General features: G+C 37.4%; 2 protein-coding genes across 4 annotated transcripts; one reads left to right on the top strand and one right to left on the bottom strand.

Annotated features, from left to right (window-relative positions):
- The first annotated feature begins 1,401 nt into the window (after nucleotides 1-1,401).
- Nucleotides 1,402-11,280, top strand: abhd11 (abhydrolase domain containing 11). Of its 2 annotated transcripts, none has more exons than XM_008427408.3 (6): nucleotides 1,402-1,667; nucleotides 2,914-3,049; nucleotides 3,355-3,528; nucleotides 4,945-5,115; nucleotides 6,959-7,140; nucleotides 7,887-11,280. In XM_008427408.3, the coding sequence occupies exons 1-6, from the start codon at nucleotides 1,552-1,554 to the stop codon at nucleotides 8,020-8,022; spliced, it is 915 nt and encodes a 304-aa protein (XP_008425630.3). In that variant the 5' UTR covers nucleotides 1,402-1,551; the 3' UTR covers nucleotides 8,023-11,280. The 2 variants fall into 2 exon arrangements, with proteins under 2 accessions (XP_008425630.3, XP_081471466.1); XM_081615340.1 differs by having other exon boundaries at nucleotides 3,351-3,528.
- bicdl2l (bicaudal-D-related protein 2-like) lies at nucleotides 10,307-20,476 on the bottom strand. 2 transcript variants are annotated; one of them, XM_017308668.2, is made up of 7 exons: nucleotides 19,540-20,476; nucleotides 18,946-19,459; nucleotides 17,606-17,725; nucleotides 17,369-17,527; nucleotides 14,934-15,016; nucleotides 14,679-14,799; nucleotides 10,307-12,498 (listed from the first exon to the last, which is right to left on the bottom strand). In XM_017308668.2, the coding sequence occupies exons 2-7, from the start codon at nucleotides 19,435-19,437 to the stop codon at nucleotides 12,115-12,117; spliced, it is 1,359 nt and encodes a 452-aa protein (XP_017164157.1). In that variant the 5' UTR covers nucleotides 19,438-19,459; nucleotides 19,540-20,476; the 3' UTR covers nucleotides 10,307-12,114. The 2 variants fall into 2 exon arrangements, with proteins under 2 accessions (XP_017164157.1, XP_081471465.1); XM_081615339.1 differs by lacking the exon at nucleotides 19,540-20,476 and having other exon boundaries at nucleotides 18,946-19,511.
- Nucleotides 20,477-20,729: the final 253 nt, after the last annotated feature.

Below are 20,729 nucleotides of genomic sequence, written 5' to 3'. Positions count from 1 at the left end.
TTTACTACTGATCAGACAGGTGCTCTTTATTTATTTTGTCTTGAAACTCTTTTTAAGAGTAAACATTTGAGCGATAATCAGGATGTTGCCCTTCCTTTTTCGTCACTCAGTGAGATTTGACACCTTGTTTGGGCCCATATCATCACCATGGTGACGATTTACAGCATGCTTCATCCCTGAAGACACGTCTCCCATAGCAACAAATGTTTAGTCGCAGCAGCACCCTCTCAGAGTCATTTTAGACTGATCATTTTGTTTTTTATGGTCTTAATGTGACAGCCAGGCTTGCAGAATAAACAAACACGCTTCACAGATGAATTAAATGAATCTGAATCTACAGAAAAATAGGTGAAAATTGTATTTTAATCTTTGTCTTCTTGCAGTGAAGCGCTGGCTCTGGTGCAGCAGATTCATATAAAACTATAGCGACGCCTAGTGGTTTAAGTACGCCAACGAGCTCCATGGTAAACTAATGTCAGAAAAACCAAGCAGTTTTTAAATATTTTGAAAATTGAATACTTCTTAATATGACATAAATTCAATTTAAGATTACCAATTCAAATCATAACTACGATTCATCGACATTTTCCGTTTCAAAGGTACGAATTCCCACCTTTCCGAGCATAATTTCACTATATTTAATTTCACATGTATTTATATATAAAAAAAATCTTAATAGAAAGACGACTTCTAAATGTAATATACATAAAATCTGATTACTATATAAAATCTGATTATAATTAACAACAACAATTACTGAGCTAATGACAAAAGCAAAGATGAGAGTCCAAGCTGCTGATTAAACCAGCGTTTTAACAGTTTGTAAATAGGTTTTCCATAGATCACAATACACATCTGGGTACTTGGGATTTGGAGGTAAATTTCTGGTTTTGGAGAAACACACAGGCACAGCAGAAAAGTTACTTGTAATTAAGTTACTTTTTCCTTCTTTCAATTGTACTAACATATTTGCACTAAAAAGAATAAAAATACTTGGTAAGCTTTTTTTTTTTTTTGCAGTATATAAATACCTCCGTCTTCATCTGGACAACAGACTGATTTTACATAAAATCAACTACCCAGAGCTCTCTCTTCACGAGACTTTCATCATAAAACACTGTCCGCAGTCTGTATCTTCAATTTCGATACAGACTGCTACTGGAGCTCCTGCCTGTTCACAGCTATCAACCTCTACAACAATACTTTAAAGAAGTTTGACAAATAATATGACTTACAACAACATTTAATCTGCCTTAGTGGGTCAATAAAGTATTTTTAAATTTAATCGAACTGAATTTGAACTGAAGGAACCATCGACGTATATCTCAATGGAACAGACTCCGTGCCTGACAGACTGTACCCAGGGTAAAACGTGCCCCTCCTCTTACGTCATCACGCACCGTCAGCTGTTGACGGACTGGGGGGGTTCTCACTGGTGTCGACCTCCGGGGCCGCTCTGAATGTTCTTTCCCCGGCTCTGTGCTGTCACTGCGGCCGCTCTCAAAGGCACATGTTGTTTGTGGACCGTTCAGTAACCGAACCTATGCTGCCATGATTGCTTTGTGTCGCCTGGTTCACAGAGGACTGCTGAGCATCCGGCCGTCTTGCCGTTTGTTCGCCGGACAGGTGGATGCGGCTGCCCCGGTCCGGACAGCCAGCTCATCCAGGTATCCCCGCTAGCTTCCCGGCTAACAGGTGTCCTCCACCAGCCCGGGCTGGGTTCGGGTACCGTCGTGGTTCTGAGTGGAAATTATGGCGCGATGTTGGCGTTGATGTTGATTTAAACCACTCCATTATTTAACCACTACCGTCTGTCACCTTGTGATGTCTTTAAAGCATTAACAGTTTTAAATATCATTCATACATTTTAGCAAATTTAACCAGAATCGTTATTTTATATAGCAGCTTCAAATCTAAAGCTAGTGGTAAAACTAAATTAAATCTGAATTCCTGAAAATATGTCCTGAAATCTAAATGCTAATGTACATGAACACCAAGTTAGCATCTCAGCTACATTACAGGATTTCAAATACCTATTTTAAATAAAGATTATATTTATATTCTCCATATTCGTAGAATTTGTACCTTAGAAATCGGTTACAAATCCTAATCTATATTTTGTTCGTTTGTCTAAAAGTTTTTGAATACATTTTAAGATGATAAGGATATATGCTATATCTGCATGTTTTGGCCTGTGGATGATCTGTGTGATTTTCATATTATACGTTTATCAATTATCTCTTAGTTGTAGAAATAAAATTTGACCAAGCTAATTCCTAAGGTTAAATATTACATATGAATAGTTCCTTTTTAAGCATTGACTAGAACAAAAAAAAAAAAAAATCAGCACTGACTTTTTTTTAAAAGTTGCATTCTTGCAGATATTTGTTTTAAGTAACAGCAGGGTTTCTGTTAGACATGCTGGGAGATTCTGAGCAACACTGAGTAAAAATAATACGGTGTCAGATAGATAGATAGATAGATAGATAGATAGATAGATAGATAGATAATTACTGATTGTATGACAAAAGCATGAATTCTATCTATATTTTAAAAAGAAAATTAGGCTGAGGTCGTAATAACTTCCTTAATTTTTAAAATAAATTTGCTACTCACGTAGAAATTATCTGATCTTGTGATATTTGATTGTCACAACAGTAAATTTAGCAATAAAGGCTATTGATGTGAATATCTGTGCTGCACCAGCAGATGGAAGCAAAGTAATTTACTCAAAGATTATCTATGGATTGGAAAATAGTATTGCGTAACATCTTGTGGCGCTCTGTTTAAATGGCACATTCTCCTCATCAGGCTAGAAAACAAAGATACTCAGATTGTTTTTGTCATCAGAATCTGTGACTACTGATCATTTATCAACCCTCCTCAACTTGAATGTGTTTTTCTCCCCCTCAGTCCTGTCAGCTTGACTTATGACGTGTTCGACGGTAAGGGAGAGAGCACTCCCCTGGTGTTCCTCCACGGCCTCTTCGGCAGTAAATCCAACTTCCACTCCATCGCCAAGTCCTTGGTGCAGCGCACAGGCCGAAAGGTAACGCATTGATGAAGACTTCACACCCGTCTGTGGTTACGTCTGGAACAGTTCGTCATTGTGCGCTCGCTTTAGTCCGCAGCCATTCGTCAATAGCTCTTTTCAGAGAAATTGGACTTGTGCTGGCGGCAGTCATTTGATGCCGCCTCTCGGCTGATAAATGACACCTGCTTGGCTCAACTTGAACACGTTTGTCACAACACCTCTTTTGTTGGTGACGTCAGGGCTTCCCGGGCTGAGAAAATTCGCTCTGTTGCCTCCTTTTCCCCCATTCCAAGTGTCTTACCTGTCCTTTGTCCAGTCAGGTGTTGACTGTAGATGCCCGTAACCACGGTAACAGCCCCCACACCCCGGAGCTGACCTATGAAGCGATGGCCGCCGATTTGAAACATCTCCTCAACCAGCTGCACATCGAGAAGTGCGTCCTGATCGGCCACAGCATGGGCGGGAAGACCGCCATGACAACCGCTCTGACACAGGTGGGCGATCCCTAAATGTCAGCGTGTGACGAGGCGACGCTGCCATCTACACCGACCTTTTAGGTCAGGGAGGATTCAGGCACTGGCTCATTTTTAACATGAGATAATGACACAGCAAAGTTCACACATAAATGAAATTTAATGTTTAATTTGGGTTACAACACTTGAATTATCTGGTATCTTGTTTCTTTTGGATTCATTAGGCGTCTCCTATCAGAATCACATCTGCTAACAGTGAACAGTTTTAGCTTATAAATGAGCTCATAAGGCAGGAATGTCCAACTCATTTTTATTTTGGGCCATATCAAGATTATGAACGTCCTTCAAAGCTTTTAATAAACCTCTAAAATATGAATAAATATCTGACTCTGCACTCGATGAGTCCTTCTTAAAGTTAAATAAAACCAAACATTGATGTAATTTGGCAGAATACATGAAAAAACAACAGAAAAAGATTATGGCCATGGAAAAATACAAGAATTCTGGCTTTAGTCTTGTGACGTCAAAGGTCAGAATTTTAAGGATTTTGACTGAATTTTTCTCAGAATTCTGACTTTTTATCTTAAAAGACTAAAGTCAGAATAACATTCTGAGAAGAAATTCAGATCATTATTTCCTGTGGCCCAAATTCTCTTCCATTGAAAACTGCTTTCATTTAATTGATACAATATTATTTTAGCATACTGTGGTTATTTTCAAAGTTCTGTCTACATGTCTGTCTGGGCCACACAGACTTCATGGTGGGCCATATATGGCCCCCGGGCCTTCAGTTTGACATCTGTGTTAGAGAGGATTCTGGTATCACTTTTAATCTTCATCTTTTTATTTGGACCTTAGTTGTTTTAAAGTGTTTTATATTGTAAAGACTGTCTAGTTCAATTTATTAAAAGTTATAGATGAAGTTAATTACATTCCTTACTTAACCTACGTTACTGACTTTCTCACTTAATTACATTTACTTTACTCATTTGCTTATTAACTTATTTATTCTCTATGCTAATCAGTCCTAACTTCCTTAAACTTATTTTAAACTTCTAATCAAGTCCTTCAAAGCTGAGATTCTTGTTTTTCTTCACAGCCAGGCCTGTCACAACAAATTTTGTCCCAGTAATTTTTGCGATAAACGATAATATTGTTGTTTTGAGACAGTTTTAAGATATTATATTGATATATTGATATATATATATTGTTAACTTAAAAATAATTCAAGTTTGCCTTTTGAAAAACCAATAAATTAGAATTTTGTTACAAACAATTCACGTTAAAATAAAACATGACAATAAATTAAAGACACAACAAATAAAATGGATTATAATGTCTAAAAGGTTACTAATCATCAGAACGGAAATGATCAGGTTTATTTCGGCGGCTTGTCTGCAGCTGCCAGTCTCAGCGTCTCTTTGTTGTTGCTTGCAGCCCAGTTTGGTGGAGCGGCTGGTGGTGGTGGACATCAGCCCGGCCCAGACCACCACGCGCACCAACTTCCGCTACTACATCCAGGCCATGCAGGAGATGAAGATCTCCACCGACATCCCTCGCTCCACCGCCAGGCGGATGGCTGAGGATCAGCTGCGGCGCTTAGTGAAGGTTCGAACCGCCGCGTCTTCACTTCACTCCAACACCGTTCAGTATTGAACATGAAGTTCATCCCACAGGCCAAAATCCTGGAAAAAGTGTAGATTTGTTCCTTCACCCGACTTATTGTTTCATTCATGAGAGTGTTTAATACCTGCTTACGCTTTGTTATATTCTAATTTATTTAATATGACTGTGTTAGTTAGTTTATTTATTTTGTAAAATTTTTGAGGTTTACACATTTGGTAACACTTTATTTGAAGTTGTGTGCATAAAACTGACATGATGCTGACATGAAGGGCTCTTCATGACAGTTTATGAAGTGTCATCTGGGAAATAATGACACTTTTAATTGAATTTTAATAGAAGTGTTAATGAAACTTTGCATTAAAATATCTTTATTTACCAAATAATGCAACCCTACCCCCCTTACCTAATGACACTTCATGTCAGTCTCATTCACACCCCTTCAAATTAAGTCTTACCCAACGTTTTAACATTGATTTTACTTAATACTCCCCTTTTAAACTAACTAATACAGTTAATTTAATACTGCTAGCTCTAATAACTTCAATTGAAGTAACACATGCTTCTTCTCTCCTGCTGGCCCTGTAACATGCAGTGTGTTTGTGTTTTTTATTAGCCAGTCATGACAGCAAATGCAGCAGAAATAAATAACATCTGATCATTTTTCAGTGCAGGAAAAGGGCAAGTATGTAAGAAGAATTTTGTATTTTGAAAGGGAAGTTAACACCGTATTCTAAATGGCTGAAGTTTTAAAGAAGTTGTTTCGTCATGCTGTTGTTAGGCAAACGAACAGAGATCAGAGCTGGAAGCAGAGAGAGAGGGAGAGTCAGGCAGGTTAAACGAGTCGCAGGTAAGTTTCACACCGATGAGGGAAAAAATCAAAAAGGTTTAAAAACAGAACAACTTAATTACAAGAACTGAAGTCCAGTTGCTTTTTTTAAAACCTTGTTTTGGTTTTGTGTTAGTTTGATGAACTTGAGTATTTTATTATTGAGGAAAAATCTCCTTTTTTTAGACGTGTAGTGAAGTGACAACCATACTGTCGCCGTTCTTTAAATTACTTATTTTATGCAGTGCAGTTAATATTTATTCATTTTCATTTAGTGCAAACAAGATATTTAAAGAATGTTTAACTTGTGAGAGAGACTACAATAAATCGATTTTTATGAGGAAATGTATTAAACTGATTTTGTGTTTTCTTGAAAGTTCCTGAGAATACTCTCAAAATTTTAGTTTTTTGGCAGAAATTTAGCACTTTTTTAATTTACTTTTTTTCCTGCCAATAACACAGACATTTTGTGATTAATATTTTAATTTTGTTAGAAAATTTGGAAATTTTCTTTTAAAAAATTTAAAATAAAATGTTTGACGTTTGAAATTCAGACATTTTCTAGTGTTTTTTTTTTTTTGTAGAAAATTTCTGACACTAATCTAAAAATCAAATTTTTTTTGTTCCCAGTAAATAGTGTCCTTGTTTTTTCTAGAAAATGTTTGAGATTACTCTCAAAACTTCAGGTTTTTGGCAGAAATTTACCACTTCTTTTTCCTTACAGTACACCGTAGTAGATTTTTCTGTCTTGATAGAAAGAGATCTACTTTTCAGCTTCTTTTGGTCTCAACTGAATAAATGTATTTTCAGAAATTAGAACAGGATTTGGGTCACTTTCTTTTAAAACGCTCGCTGTATTTATCCAAGTTTAAGAAAGAATGAAAGCTGATTTGGGTGATAAAACTGGACAAACTCAGTTTAATCTTTAGTTAAAACTTTGTGTTGCACTCTGTCCCCTCTAATAACAAAATGTAATTTCCTCCCTTCGTCTCTGCACAGGAGCACTCTGTGCGTCAGTTCCTGCTGACCAACCTGGTGGAGGAGAACGGACATTACTCCTGGAGGGTCAACCTGGAGGCCATCGCAGCTCACCTGGAGGAAATCATGAGTTTCCCCAGACTGGACTCCGTCTACGATGGGCCAACGCTGTTTCTGGGCGGAGCCAGTTCTGCTTATATCAGGTAGGAAACATCACAGAAACATTTATCTTCCAATGAGGATAATAGACCTTTGATTTTATTCTTTAGTAATTTGCTGTTAGAATGTTGCTCTGATTTGTTATTAGAGAAGTTTTATTTTGATTGGAGCCATTGCAGAGAAATCTGCATTTACAAACGTTGGCCATTTTAGCTCATTTCTAAATGTAATAATATTATAGATATAATTCGAATTTATTCAGGATAATTTTTTTGCTTTTATATCTGATTAGAAACTAAGAAGAAACATAAAGGTAAAAAAAAAAGAAATCATAGTTTTAATTTTAAATTAAAAATATGTATTTTTGTTTTACAAAGTAAATACATATTTATTTTGTGAAAATAAATATTTATTTTGTGAAAATAAATATTTTACAAAATATCTTGTGCCTCTATCAAGGGGGCTGCTGATAACAACACTGTTATTATTATTCTATCAACGCTGTTAGAACTTCAATAATAAATGCAGCAGAAGTTGTCCTATCAAAATAAAAGCATCAGACCAATAAAATGAACCATAGATTATATAAATAAAACAAAATAGCAACAATAAGCACTAAAAAGGGGATACAAACAAATGAGTTTAATTTCGGGTTATTTGCACTAATAATTGAAACTTTTAGTAGTTTTCAAACTGTAACACTTTAACTTTGAAACTAAAGTTGTTAGTCAAATTAATTGCTCCTTGTTTACGACCACCTTTGCGCTTTTCTTTCCGCTGCTGTTCGCAGCTCCGACGATTACCCAGAGATCCAGAGGCTGTTCCCCAGCGCCGACATCCAGTACATCCCAGACGCGAGCCACTGGATTCACGCTGACAAGCCTCTGGACTTCATCAGCTCCATCATCTCCTTCCTCCAGTCTTAGCCGCCTCCGGCCGCGCCTGCGGACTCTCTACAGCGCCTCTGAGCGTGGAGCGGAGTCGACGATAACGATCCTAATATTCGCCATAACAGGACCAAACCCGCTCTCTTTTGCAGCAGTCAGTTCTTATTTTTAAAACCATTAGTCGTTCTGCGTAGAGGATTTTAATTTATTAGTGGTCGTAGATTATCCAGCTTGTAGATACGTTTCAGTTGATATAGATCCTGTTAACATCATGGGGCTGTTTTTGGAGGTAATGTACTAATCCAAAGAAACTGTCATTTGCACTGTACTGTCTTTATGTTCTTAAACAGTGGATCGCAAAAGTTTACACACCTTATTTAGAAAGCCGTGAAAGGATGCACTGCAAAAACACAAAATCTTATCAATTATGTTTGGTCTCGTTTCTATTCTTGAAATAAGACAAAACTAACTGAATTACCTTGTTTTAAGCTAAAGATTTCTTAAATATTGATGAAAAAGTACTACTTAGACTTGCAGATTGTGGGAAAAACATCTCATTATAAGTGAAATTATTCCTTAACATTTTTCCTCGTTATGAAATAATTGACTTAAAACAAGCTCCTATATCTCGCTAAGCTGCTTCTTAACTAGTTTTGTCCTTTTGCACTAGAAACTAGACCAAAAATACTTGGTAAAATTGTGTTTTTGCAGTGTAATAAATCATTGTAAACATCATCGGGACACAAATCCTGTTCATTTCTAGTGGAAAATGAACATCTGTTACAGAGAAAGTCCAAATATTCAAACAAATTGAAGCACTTTTTGATTTCATTTCAGCTTTTAGTCTGCGTTAGAAAGACTCACAACCCGTCGTCTTGACTTAACCATATTCGACATCGTCCCTGCACAGCCCAAAACTCACTGATGTTCAGAATTTCTTTAACATGAAGAGAAGTAACCCCATGTCATGATGCTGCCACTGCCATGTTTCACTATATAGTATTGCTTTGTGCCAAACCGATCTTATGAAATTATAGCCCTGAAATTCTGTTTTTATTTCTTTAAACCAAAGTTTTATTAATAAAATGCACCTTTCTTTCTTTCTTTTTTTAATTTTACTTTAATCTTTAACTCAAACAGGCTGTTCCCCAGTAAATCGTAGAAAACTCCCAGTTTTTGTCGGATGCCTCTACTGGTCCTTCATTTCTGTCTTATAAGCTCGGCTTTTATCTTTGCATCAAATGTTTTTGAATCGCAAACTTTTCTGATTACTTCAGACTGTCTTCCTAGAGCCATGCTTTTCATATAATGTGGATTTTTCTCTGAACATCAACGTCATATAGGAACCTTTTTAGGCCAATGGATAGAAATGAACTTGACTTCAGGTTCACCAGTTTTACTGTAACTGTAACTAAAAGTTGAAATTCAGTCAAAAAGTGCTTCGCGTACGCAATTTGTTTATTACATCAAACAAAAGTCGCATTAAAATTCAAAATAAGTTGTTTTTGTGCAGAGTTGTGAGAGCCGCTGTGTTTATGTCAGTTTTGTGAGGGAAGTGTTTTCTGTGTTTGCGGACGTGAGTTAAAGCGGCACTGCGGTAAAATAAAAACTGTATCTGAGGAGGTTTTGGACCAAACTCTGGTCCGTACTGTAACTTTGTGGTTCGTAATAGTGGTTTATTAAGAATGTTCGATGCTGGTCGGTTAATTCGTTATAAAAACAACCCCTCTGAGAGCGCTGGTTATATTTTTATGCCAACATATTTATTATCTACTGGATTCAAGCTGAAACTTTTTCAATGCAGTGTTAACACAAACTCTTTCCTGATTCTCTCAGGCTGCGACTCGAAACACTCGGTCTTCATTTTTTCCTTTGTGTCTAGCGACGAGCCGTGGTGACATTGTTGTGTCTCTGTAGTTGGTCAGTGTTTTCCCTGTTTACTGCCCGTGTATTCCAGTTATCTTAATGAATAAGGCACAAGGCTAAGTGAGTATATCACAAAGTATATATGCTGCAGCGACGTATGTAGGTTCCCAATCGCAGTGGTTTTGATTTAATTTCCTCGGCGTCGATGAGTTTGCTCCAGTAGTGAAACTGCCACATGTGAGAATAAGCAGGGTGTTGTTCATTCATTTGTATGAGCCTCTTTTGTCAAGAGGTCGTTTGCTTCTTAAAACTTTAATAAGATTCTATAATGATGTTCAGTAGACTTTTAGATTGGCAGCTGGGTTGCCAGGTCTGTGTGAATTAACACTTAAAGCACTAAATGTTTACTACAATCAGTGTTTTCTGTTTGTTTGAATAGAGAAAAAAACTTTAAAAAAAAAAAAACTCAGATTAAATTAAATTATACTGACTTAAATTATTTTTATAAACCTCAACGATTAAATCCTCCTCCCGCAGGATGGATTTGTGTTGTGGCACAATTTAAGAGATTGTCAGGGGGGGACATTTGAATGCAGATTTTGTAGTTTTAAAAAAATATTTAAAAGGAGAACTGTCTGCCAACATGGGTTTGTTTGAAGACTGTAATGCTTTGGTCAGGATTGTATTCTCTGACACTATGCGCATGCCTTTTCAGCTGTTACCTTTCTGTGCTGTGTACATCTTTGTTTGTTCAACATGTTCCCACAGTGGAGGCACTTACTCTAAATAATGGAAATATATAAATTTTAAATGTTCCCTACATCCATATAGAAGTGGATTATATATAAATATATATAAATTGCTGGAGATATTATACAATAAAATGTCTAAAACCTGTAAAAATGTTGAGCTTTTCAGTAAAAATGTATTTATTTACACCAACCTGTAACTGTACTTTTAGGTTCTTTACATGTTGCAGTATTCAGTAATGTTTTGCACATGATTAGCAACAGATCCAAAGTGCAAAACATGTTTTCCAGCAGAAAATTAATTATCAAGCCGCTTAAATCTTTTTAAATACTATTGGTTTTGACAAAATTATCTGGAGGTTAAAATTTAGTTTTTGTTTTTTTTTTCTTCAGTTTGACAGAAAAGTCAGACTCTTAGGAATCCAATTATTTTCTGGTCTGTGAACACACCATACTTGAAGCCAACAACACCCTTCAGTGTGTACGCTATTGCAGAGGGAAGACTTGGTAATTTTCAGCATCATCTTTTTTTAAATGAAGTCAGAAGAAGCTGTTTTATGAAAACCGATTTTCATCTTTCATTTCCAACTTACTTGCTTCAATAAGCAATAATTTATTAAATCTGCTCATAGTCTGCTTCACTGAAATGTGATCTTTTAATAAAAATTATATTTGAGCACCAGGTGGCTCTGAGTTATTTAAAACACGGGTCACAATCGGTCATTTCATAGGACTTGACAAGCAATAAATATCACTTTTTATTGCTTGAACCACAAAGTATGAAAGATTTTCATTATTTCTGTAATTTTGATCAAAATTACATCATTATTAAGAAAATACTCATTTGTTGAAGTTCATGTCAATAAAATAGAAGAACAATAGTTCTGTTTACTCAGAAACCATAAAATGGTCATAATAGCAAAACCCTTTTTTACAAACACACCAACACGGCGTAGCACAGCCTCTACTTACATTATCAATAATGTAAGTAGAGGCTGAAAAAAACATCCTGAATGCTTTAGATTGTAGTTTACTACATGGTTTGTTGATTTTGTGATTTTGAGTTGGGGGGGGGAAAAAAATTCATTTAGATTAATTGTGCATCCAAAACTCTGAAAGGTATCAGAAGTTGTTAGCATTTCTAATTGGTTGTAACAGGTTGTGAATATATTCCTTTACTGTTTGATAAACGGGACTGGAGAAAAATATGTGCTTGTTTTTCTCATAATAGTTCACTTGGTTTCTGCTCACAACAATTCAAGAGTCCCGACATGCAACTAGAGCAAGATCGAGTAAATATAACTACTTACTAAATATTTCTCTATTCCTGGCCTGGTGAACATCTCCTCTTCAAACCTGAGTCACAGCAAAACTAAAAGCTCAGCAGATTCATGTGAGACCGGCTTTCTGGTGTCGAACTGGACTCCCATCATCCTGACCAGTCAAACGAATAAGCAGCATGCTTTTAATCCATGAGTCTTTATTAAGATCCAGTCTATTAAATGTCTTGACGGCTTCAGTCGAGTGAAACCGCCTGGAAGCCATCGTCTGCACTGCCCCACTCCTTCCCCTGCTCGGCTGCGTCCTGATACCCGAGGCGAGGCCTGCTCTTCTTCAGCTTGTCCCGCCAGGTGCGCGTCCCGCCGCTGGAAGCAGCAGCGAGCGGAGAAGCAGGCATGCTGGGAGTTAGAGGAGGAGAACTGGCAGATTTGTTCACAAAGATCTGGTTGGAGTTGGTGGTGGGAGGTGCAGGTGACGTGAACGGGAAGTTGACCGGCCGCTGGATGGGAGGCTGCTTGTTTCTCCGCAGCAGGCCCTTGCGAGAAGATTTATTCTGGGCCTGCTGCTCTGCCAGCTGCTGGCTCAGCACCTGCTGCTGGAGGAGCCGCTGGAAGTCCTCCTGAGGAGAGCCGGGAGAGAAAACAATGTTAAGAGCCAATGATATATGTGCTTGTATCAAGAGAGGTCGTTTGCTTCCGGCCCATGAAACGTTGATTCCATGGGCCGGAAATTTCGCGCATGCGCACAACGCCGGAGGGCAGAAATTTTCTTTTTACACTATCCGTAGCAATTCAATTAACTAAATAAAACCTGAAGATGTTGGTATTATTAATTCAGTGCAGTACACCACAGCAAAGGTAAAAATAAAAATGTAATTTAAAAATAGCGCAAAAATACCGTTAAAGAACAAATCAGAATCGCATTGTTCTCCTCGCTTTCTGTGTCGGTTACGTTACGCGCAGACTCATTGCCATAGCAACTGTCGACAACGGCGCTTTAAGTATCTAGATTCAACACTAAAAACACACTGAAACATTCATTTCAGTCCGTTACAGTTTCAGGTTTTTAGGCTTGATGTATATTTTGCAATTATTAATAAGTGACCGCTGTGGTAGATTAGCGACCGCTAAGCTAAAACAACGGTTGTTGGTTAGCCAACTTAAACTCTGCTCTACTATCTGTCAGATAGTATAGTCGCCTCTTTTTATGTTTTTTTGACTGAACCGAAACACATCGAATTCCACATCACATCCAGTAGCGTGTTTATTAAAGTGAAAAACACTTTGCTTTCAAATTTTCCATGTTAAATTCTAAATATCATAATCCCATACAGATATAATTACTTTTGAATGAGGGGTACATTTTATTAAACGTTTAAAATAACACTTTTTTTGCCTACCTTGGTTTTGAAAGTGAAATATAAATTGACGATCTTCTCATTTAATGTTTTTTATGTTAAATATTTTTTCAGTGCATGAGTATAAAGGCAATAATCAATAACAAATGATAATGCTGCGCTCTTTAGTGAATGAATAACAAACTGGGTGTACTTAGACACACCTACATGAAAAACAATGACTAAACATATTCTTGATTCTTCTCAAACTTCCATGAAAAAGATGATTAAAAATGTATCTATTAGTGACAAGATTCTCATATTACTCATGTTAAATTAAAAAAAGAATTGAAGGGAAAATTATTTACACACCTATACGATTAAATATGAATTATTCAAACTGTTTTGGGAGCATGTTGGTGAAATTTTTCTCAATGAAACTCTGTCTGCATGAATGTTAAACTGGTCATGCAGCAGATTGACTCACTGATATTAGAAAAACGGACGAAGCTGTAAATGTTTTACGCCTCTAAGAGCAAAAAGAGAAGGTGAGAATTTACAGAAAGTAGATAGCAAATCTATCTAGTCCTTGACATTTAATAAGCCTTTTTTAAATAGTTGTCTCCCATAAATACGATTTGTTGTCCTACTTTACTCTGCTGATCTATCCCACAAAAAACACAGAAGTTTTGAGCTATAACATGACAAAATCTAAAAGGGTTTAACAGCTACTCTACAGAGCTAAATCGGAACCATAAAGTTAGTTCAAAAGAAAAAAAAATTAAGCTAAATTTAAAAAATTAAACTAAAAAAAAGCTTTGAAATTCAAAGTTTGACACTGAAAAAAAAGATTTTAAACTGAAAAAATGTTAAGCTACTTTACAGAGTCAATGTTTTTATTTTTTGTTTTTTTATCAGTTTCAGATTTTTTTTTTCCATTTGAACAAACTTTATGGCCCCAATTTAGCTCCATACTATCCCATCAGTTGGAAATGCATCTCAGTGTCTTGTTAAAATGTCCTGTTGTAATTATTTTATACCATTATTTGGAATTAAAACTTAATCCATAACTAATTTCATATAATAGCTGTCCATAAAATATCTCTAAAGCTGTGGACCCAGCTCTGTGTTGTGTGTTTTTACCACATGGTGCAGGAAGCTCAGTGCAAACAGGGTGAACAAAACCCTGAGGCCAAATACCAGCTGCTGTTAAGGAGCTTCAGATGCTTCAGATGCTCATTACAGTGTAAATTGGTTTTAATTGGAGTTTCTGCCTGCGTCATTTATCTCCTAACCTGGCCTTTATTAAAATCTACTGCGTCACTTTTTGTTTCTGCTCAACATTTCCAGGTTTCTCTTGGTGAGTTTCACGTTTTACTCTCTGTTGACATTAGTTCTGTGGTTACCCAAAGAACACACCCTTCCTCTGTTTCTGCCGAACATTGAACCCGTCTCTGGTTTACCTTCCAGGCCTCCAGCTCCAGCGACAGCTCCAGACGTTTCTGTGCCGCCTCCAGCAGCTGGTTGTTCAGCATCATCATCTCTGTCTTACTCCGCAGCACCTCGCCCTCCATTGCCTTCTTCCTGTGCAGCAAAAACAGAAGAAATGAATCACTCCTTAGAATAGATTTACGGCTTTCAGCTTCCCTTTTCTGCCTGAAGTCTTGATTTGTGGAAAAACGACAAAAAGTAGTGAGACAGTTTGTGTGGGAACTCACTTCTCTATGGCCTCGTCTCTGTCCCTCAGAGCCTGCTGCAGGACAGCACTCTCCTCTGCTCCACTTACTCCAGGTTTTGAATCCTGAACGGAGAATCAACCATAAGAGGCATTATAAACACAGTTCAGTTTAAATTATTTGTTTCTGATTTGGATTAGTTGCAGTTCCCTGCATCTACTCCTCCTGCGGTTCACACATTCAACATCAACAACAAAAAACACATAACATGCATAGATCACATGGTAACACTTTATTTGGATCAAATAGCCTTTTATGTTATGGAAAGATGTGACAGTGTATAAGGATCATTGTAACAAAAATAAATAAAAAAAGAGTACATTTCCACCCCCAAAAAAATCCAAAATGTTCAAGAACAAACAAGGAAATTTCTGAGCTCCAAAAATGTAAAAATTACAAAATAAATCTCGACAATTTTGAGATTAAGCTCAGAAATGTTCTAGAAAAAACAGGGAAATATCTGAGTTTCAAAAGACAAAGATTTTTGACTTTGAAAATATCCATGTTTATTCTAGAAGATTTCTGACACTAATCTCAAAATTTTTGTTTTATCTCACCAATGTTTGACTTTTGAAGCTCAGACAATGTTCTTGTTTTTTCCAAAACATTCCTGAGATTTTTGGCATAAATGTACTCTTCCTTGTTTTTGTGTACAACGTCCCTAAATAATACGTCATAGAAAGACAATCAAATCTCGCCTTAAAAGAGAATACTCTGGTTTTTAAGAAAATGGCCGCTTATCAATTATTTGTTAGTTGACTGATAAGAGCAACTTTAGATTGTCGACAACTTGCATCACTAGTAAATCATAACCCAGTTTATGACTTTCTCTTTAATAATTGACGCAGAGCAACAAGAATCTCAGATACTTTCAGGCGTAAACTTGTTAGACCACATAGCTGAGCTTAAGCCCCTGGGTGGAGTCCTTATCTCAGCGATCCATTTTTCAGTGAACAATGCCAGATCACGCAGGCCTTTCAAATGACAGAAGCTGCTTCAGGGGAAATTTTGAGGATATGACGATTTTGGTGCCCTGCCAAAACAAATCAGTTATCCTTCATCTTTATAAAAGTGAAAGCATCTTTAAATAACTTGAATCTTAATCACGTGTTTAAAGGAATAAGAGCCAAGGATGTCTTATGGTTGTTATGTTTTTATACACAAAATCTCTTTCTCAGCTCCGTTTTTTTATTCTGTTTGTTCTACCACTGATGTTTTAAAAAATATACAAAAAAGCAGTTTTCTGTGTAAACAAGTCTCCACTTTTGTCTCGGCTCATTCATTTCTCAGGATTGAGCTGAGAAAACACTCTTGTGAGCGACATGCTGACTGAAATCAACTGAAACTAAAGGAATGCAGGTGAAACTAGCAAAAGTGTTCATCCTTTTCACATTTTGTCAAATTGGAAACACAAACTTCTGTCAGGTCAAAAATAAATATTTTCACCTTGATGTAAAACCCTTTGTGTGGCAAAAAATAAACAATGAACTTAATCCTGAGCACCAAACCCACAATAGCACAGGGAGAGCAGTAAACTACAAAGTAATTTTTAGGAAAATATAAGTGGTATTTTATAACCAAACCCTTGTGTGTGCGAGGACTGAGGCAAACGTAGAGGTCTATGGAAAATGATACAGGTTTTACGTGTCTGGGGTCGGTTGGACCCCATTTCGAAGGTTAAACATACCACCCCCAAATGTGAAACATGATAGCAGCAGCAGCATCCCATAGGGAAGCTTTTCTCTAGCAGGTACAGGGGAACTGAGTTAACAGAAAGAAGGATAGAGCTGAATGATGAAAATCTGGCTGCAAATGATTTAAGATTATATTAGGTTACATTCACACTGCAGCCTGAAGTGACCCAAATCAGATGTGTTTTTTTTTTTCCTTAATGAGACCTGAATCTGAACATCATTGATTCTCAACAAAACGTCACTATCCGGCCTGCTACGCGCAAGAAAAACAACAACCATGGCGGACAATAATGAGGATTAAGTTGTTAATATGCTGGCTCGGACGTACTTCAACTTCAAAATCGTAAAATATGCTCCACCATTAGCAAACACGTTTACTTCCGCAAACATCGAGAACTTCTTTTTAATGGCGGTTGGTGAAAACATTGAGCACGCTCGCTATGTGTGACGTTATCGCGCTCTCTACTGCGCATGTTCACTCGGGAGATCACAAGCCGCATATGTAGGTCAGCCAAGCCAAAACCTGAATACGATTTCGCAAAAAAAAAAAAAAAAAATCGGAGTTGTGTGAACGTAGTCTTACAAGTTTCCCTTCCAAAAAGACAATAATTGTTGGTATATCACATGTATTGCTTAAAAACTGACTCTAATGATGGGAAACTTTAAGAAGAATGAATAAATACATCGAGAGTGAACAACTTCATGGCAGGGTGTGGCTCTTACATGCTTGGTATGGCTGATTGCCAGCTGTCGAGCCACATTCTTCAGCTCCGACAGGGCAGAGTCCAGGCGGTTCTCCCCGCCTCGCGGCTCGGGTCGGCCGGATTCTGATGGTATCAGCGGCTGCAGCAGCCTTAGAACCGACAGGACCTCGTCTGTGACCTGCAATAAAGATCAAACCGACGTTATAAAGAGCTTTGCACAGGTATGCCGTGTCCCGGCTCTGCCTACGAGCCTCACCCTCTCTCGGTGCTGGCTCCAGCCGGGTCCGTCGGTGCTTCCCTGCAGTTTGTCCACCTGAGCCTTCAGCTTGATGCTCCTCCTGCGGGACAGCTCCACTTCCCTGCGGACTTCTTTGAGCTATCAAGATTCAATTTAAGCATGTTAGCAAGGCAGGCAGGTCATTATTGCCTAAGAGGAGGAAAAAATACAACTTCATGACATTTTAACTCTGTGCAAACAGAAACTGCTAATCTAGATGCCTGAGAGAAACTATGGGTGAAAAATGCAGTACTACTAGCTCATAAACACTAACAAGAACTAGTACCATAATACACTAAAGACACACCAATATACAAATGTATTTATAAAAGACAAAACTGTTTTTCAACAGAAATGTTCTTTTACATGTTTATCTCTAGAAACCTGCCTGTATGCAAAAGTAAATCATATTTACTGCAGAGTTTTACCTTTTATTACTTTCTAAATATTTGTGTAACTCCTGAAAAATATTAAAGTCTGTAGCAGCAAGTAGCCTCCAGCTATCCCTTTGCAATATTAATAATTTTTTATAACTATGGGTGAAATAAGATTAAACAAGCAAAAAAAAACACATCAGATAGTAGAATAAAATAAAAAGATTAATTAAAACAAACAACTACTGAGCCTTAAGAAAAATGCATTGAGTCTTAACTGAAGAGGTGCAGGTCAGAGGTCAATCTGAGTTTATTCCAGTATCTACACTGCAAAACATCAAATATTGAGTATTTCTGGTCTAGTTTCTACTGCAAGTATCTTTGTACAGTTAACATGAGATAAACATAACTTACAAGTAACTTTTCAGCAATATGCAAGAGCTTGTTTTAAGCAAATTATTCCTTAATAATGATTAAAAAGTGCTAATAATAGAAGATTATTTCATGTATGACAAGATATTTTAAGTGAAATAATCTGCCAATGGAGCTAGTACTTTGTCATCAATATTAAGAAATAATTGACTTAAACAAGATCCTATTTCTTGCTGAAAAGTTACTTCTAAGTTAGTTTTGTCTTATTTCAAGTATAACAATATTTGTACTAGAAACTAGACCAGAAATACTTGGTAAGCTTTTGTGTTTTTACAGTGTACCTGCCCCCTTTTCACATAAAACATAAAGTTTGATCAACTGTTGACTTTATGGTGTTTTCTTTGTAACCTTGTAATTTTGTGTTTTTCTTTGAACCACCTTGTTGCTGAAATATACAAATAAACTTGATTGATTGATAAAAAGAAAATTAGCATATTTCAAATACACACAAAAAAATAAACTAAAGCTATAAACGAAGATGAGTTTGGACCCGTGGTGAGTTTGATGCCTCACCGTGTCGGAGACGTGCGTCAGCGTCCTGCGCCTGCCGAGCGGCCTGCCAGTGCTGATCAGGTCCGGTAAGGTTTTGTCGGCGTAGAACCTCTGGAAGGGGCTGTCTCTCGGTCCGGTCCCGGCTCCGGCCTTTAAAGAGTCCATCGCCTCCTCCGACGGCAGCTCGCTTGGACTGTCCGTCTCCTCGGACTGAGTGATGCTGTGGCTGTCGCTGGCCTCATCCTCGTCTTTTACGTTCAGGTCAGAGTTGAAGCAGGAGTTGATGAAAGGTATCAGATCAGAGCAGAGCCCCTCGTCGGTGCTGCTGCAGATCAGATCTTCTAGATCCTCTGGGTCCATCTGTGGCTCTGGTTCTGCCGGGAGGACGGTCGTTGTGTATGATGTGGCTTTCCTCTCCTCCAGCCTGCACAGGGAGGAGTGAAGCAGGTCGTTGGTGGCCAGCCGAGGCCTCAGTTGCTCGTTGAGCTCCGTGAACGGTTTGGAGTAATCCATGACGACTCAGAGAGAGGAAGAGCTGCAAACAGGTGGAAAACAAAGTCTTTAAAGCCAGGAGGAGGGAGGAAGGCGGTCAGAATGCGACTGAACCAGTCCTACCTGATCGCCGCGCGTCGTTACAGGAGCTAACATGACATGATGTGACGTTACAGGAGGCTGTGGCTTCACGCAGCCGGTCTGGGCTTTCTTCCTCTTTTCGATTGCTACACAAACTCGTGACACAGAGACATACCAAAGCAGCAGAAAAGCAGAGAGGGCGTGGCCTCTGATGCTTAAACACAATGAAATCATCTAATCCTGACGCAGGACACCTGACTGCTGCTGGAGCCAAACATCACTGCAAAAACACAAAATCCTGCCAAGTGGTGTTTGGTCCGGTTTCTAGAGCAAATATCTCAGTTCATGTAAACATACAAGTAAGATATAGGAGCTTATTTTAAGTTAATAATTCCTTAATATTGATTAAAAGCGCTAGTTACATTGGAGGATAAATTCACTTATAACAATACATTTTCCCCATGTATAAGTGAAACAATTTACCAAAAAACAAGTACTTTTTCATCAATATTAAGGAGTTTTTGACCTAAAATAGTTCCCTCATCTTATTAAAAAGTTACTTCTAAGTTAGTTTTGTCTTATTTCATGTATGCTAAGATATTTGTGTTAGAAACTAGACAGAAATACCTGGTAAGATTTTGTGTTTTTACAGTGATAGAAAGAGACGCTGACTGGAATAATTTACTCAAAGGAAACAAGGCTGGAATCAAACATCACTGATAAAATACGTGTTTTGGTCTAGTTTCTAGTGCAAAAGATCTTCACTTGAAATAAGTAAAGCAAACTTACAAGTAACCTTTCAGCAACATTTAATAGCTGGTTTTAAGTAAATAATTCCTTATTATTGATGAAAAATTACTAGTTACATTGGCAGATAAATTCACTTTAACACTTTCGTCATGTAATAAGTGAAACAAGTACTTTTTAATCAATATTAAGAAATTATTGACTTAAAACAAGCTCCTACATCTTGGTGAAAAGTTATTCCTAAGTTAGTTTTGTCTTATTTTGAGTGAACTAAGATATTTGCGCAACAAACTAGACTAAAAATACTTTGTAAGACTTTGTGTTTTTTCAGTGATGCAGATAAAAACGCTGATAAAAGACGCTGACTGGAATAATTTGCTCAAAGGAAACAAGTGCTTTTTTTAAACCTACACACACGATTAGTCATTGGTTTATTTTTAGTCTGAAAAGTTCTTGGGGAAAACACCAGATATAGTCATTACTTA

Source organism: Poecilia reticulata, chromosome 14 (genome assembly GCF_904066995.2).
Source record: "Poecilia reticulata chromosome 14, P_reticulata-male-v2, whole genome shotgun sequence".
Classification (NCBI taxonomy): domain Eukaryota; kingdom Metazoa; phylum Chordata; class Actinopteri; order Cyprinodontiformes; family Poeciliidae; genus Poecilia; species Poecilia reticulata.
Note: the sequence above shows the minus strand (reverse complement) of the source record. Positions and strands in the feature narration are given on the sequence as shown.

Coding starts and splice junctions, on each gene's coding strand:
- abhd11 (XM_008427408.3), top strand. CDS start 1,552: ATGATTGCTTTGTGTCGCCTGGTTCACAGAGGACTGCTGAGCATCCGG. Junction 1,668..2,913: donor CGGACAGCCAGCTCATCCAG/GTATCCCCGCTA, acceptor TCTCCCCCTCAG/TCCTGTCAGCTTGACTTATG. Junction 5,116..6,958: donor AGCTGCGGCGCTTAGTGAAG/GTTCGAACCGCC, acceptor GTCTCTGCACAG/GAGCACTCTGTGCGTCAGTT.
- bicdl2l (XM_017308668.2), bottom strand. CDS start 19,437: ATGGATTACTCCAAACCGTTCACGGAGCTCAACGAGCAACTGAGGCCT. Junction 17,726..18,945: donor TGACGCACGTCTCCGACACG/GTGAGGCATCAA, acceptor GAATCTTGATAG/CTCAAAGAAGTCCGCAGGGA. Junction 15,017..17,368: donor CAATCAGCCATACCAAGCAT/GTAAGAGCCACA, acceptor TTCTCCGTTCAG/GATTCAAAACCTGGAGTAAG.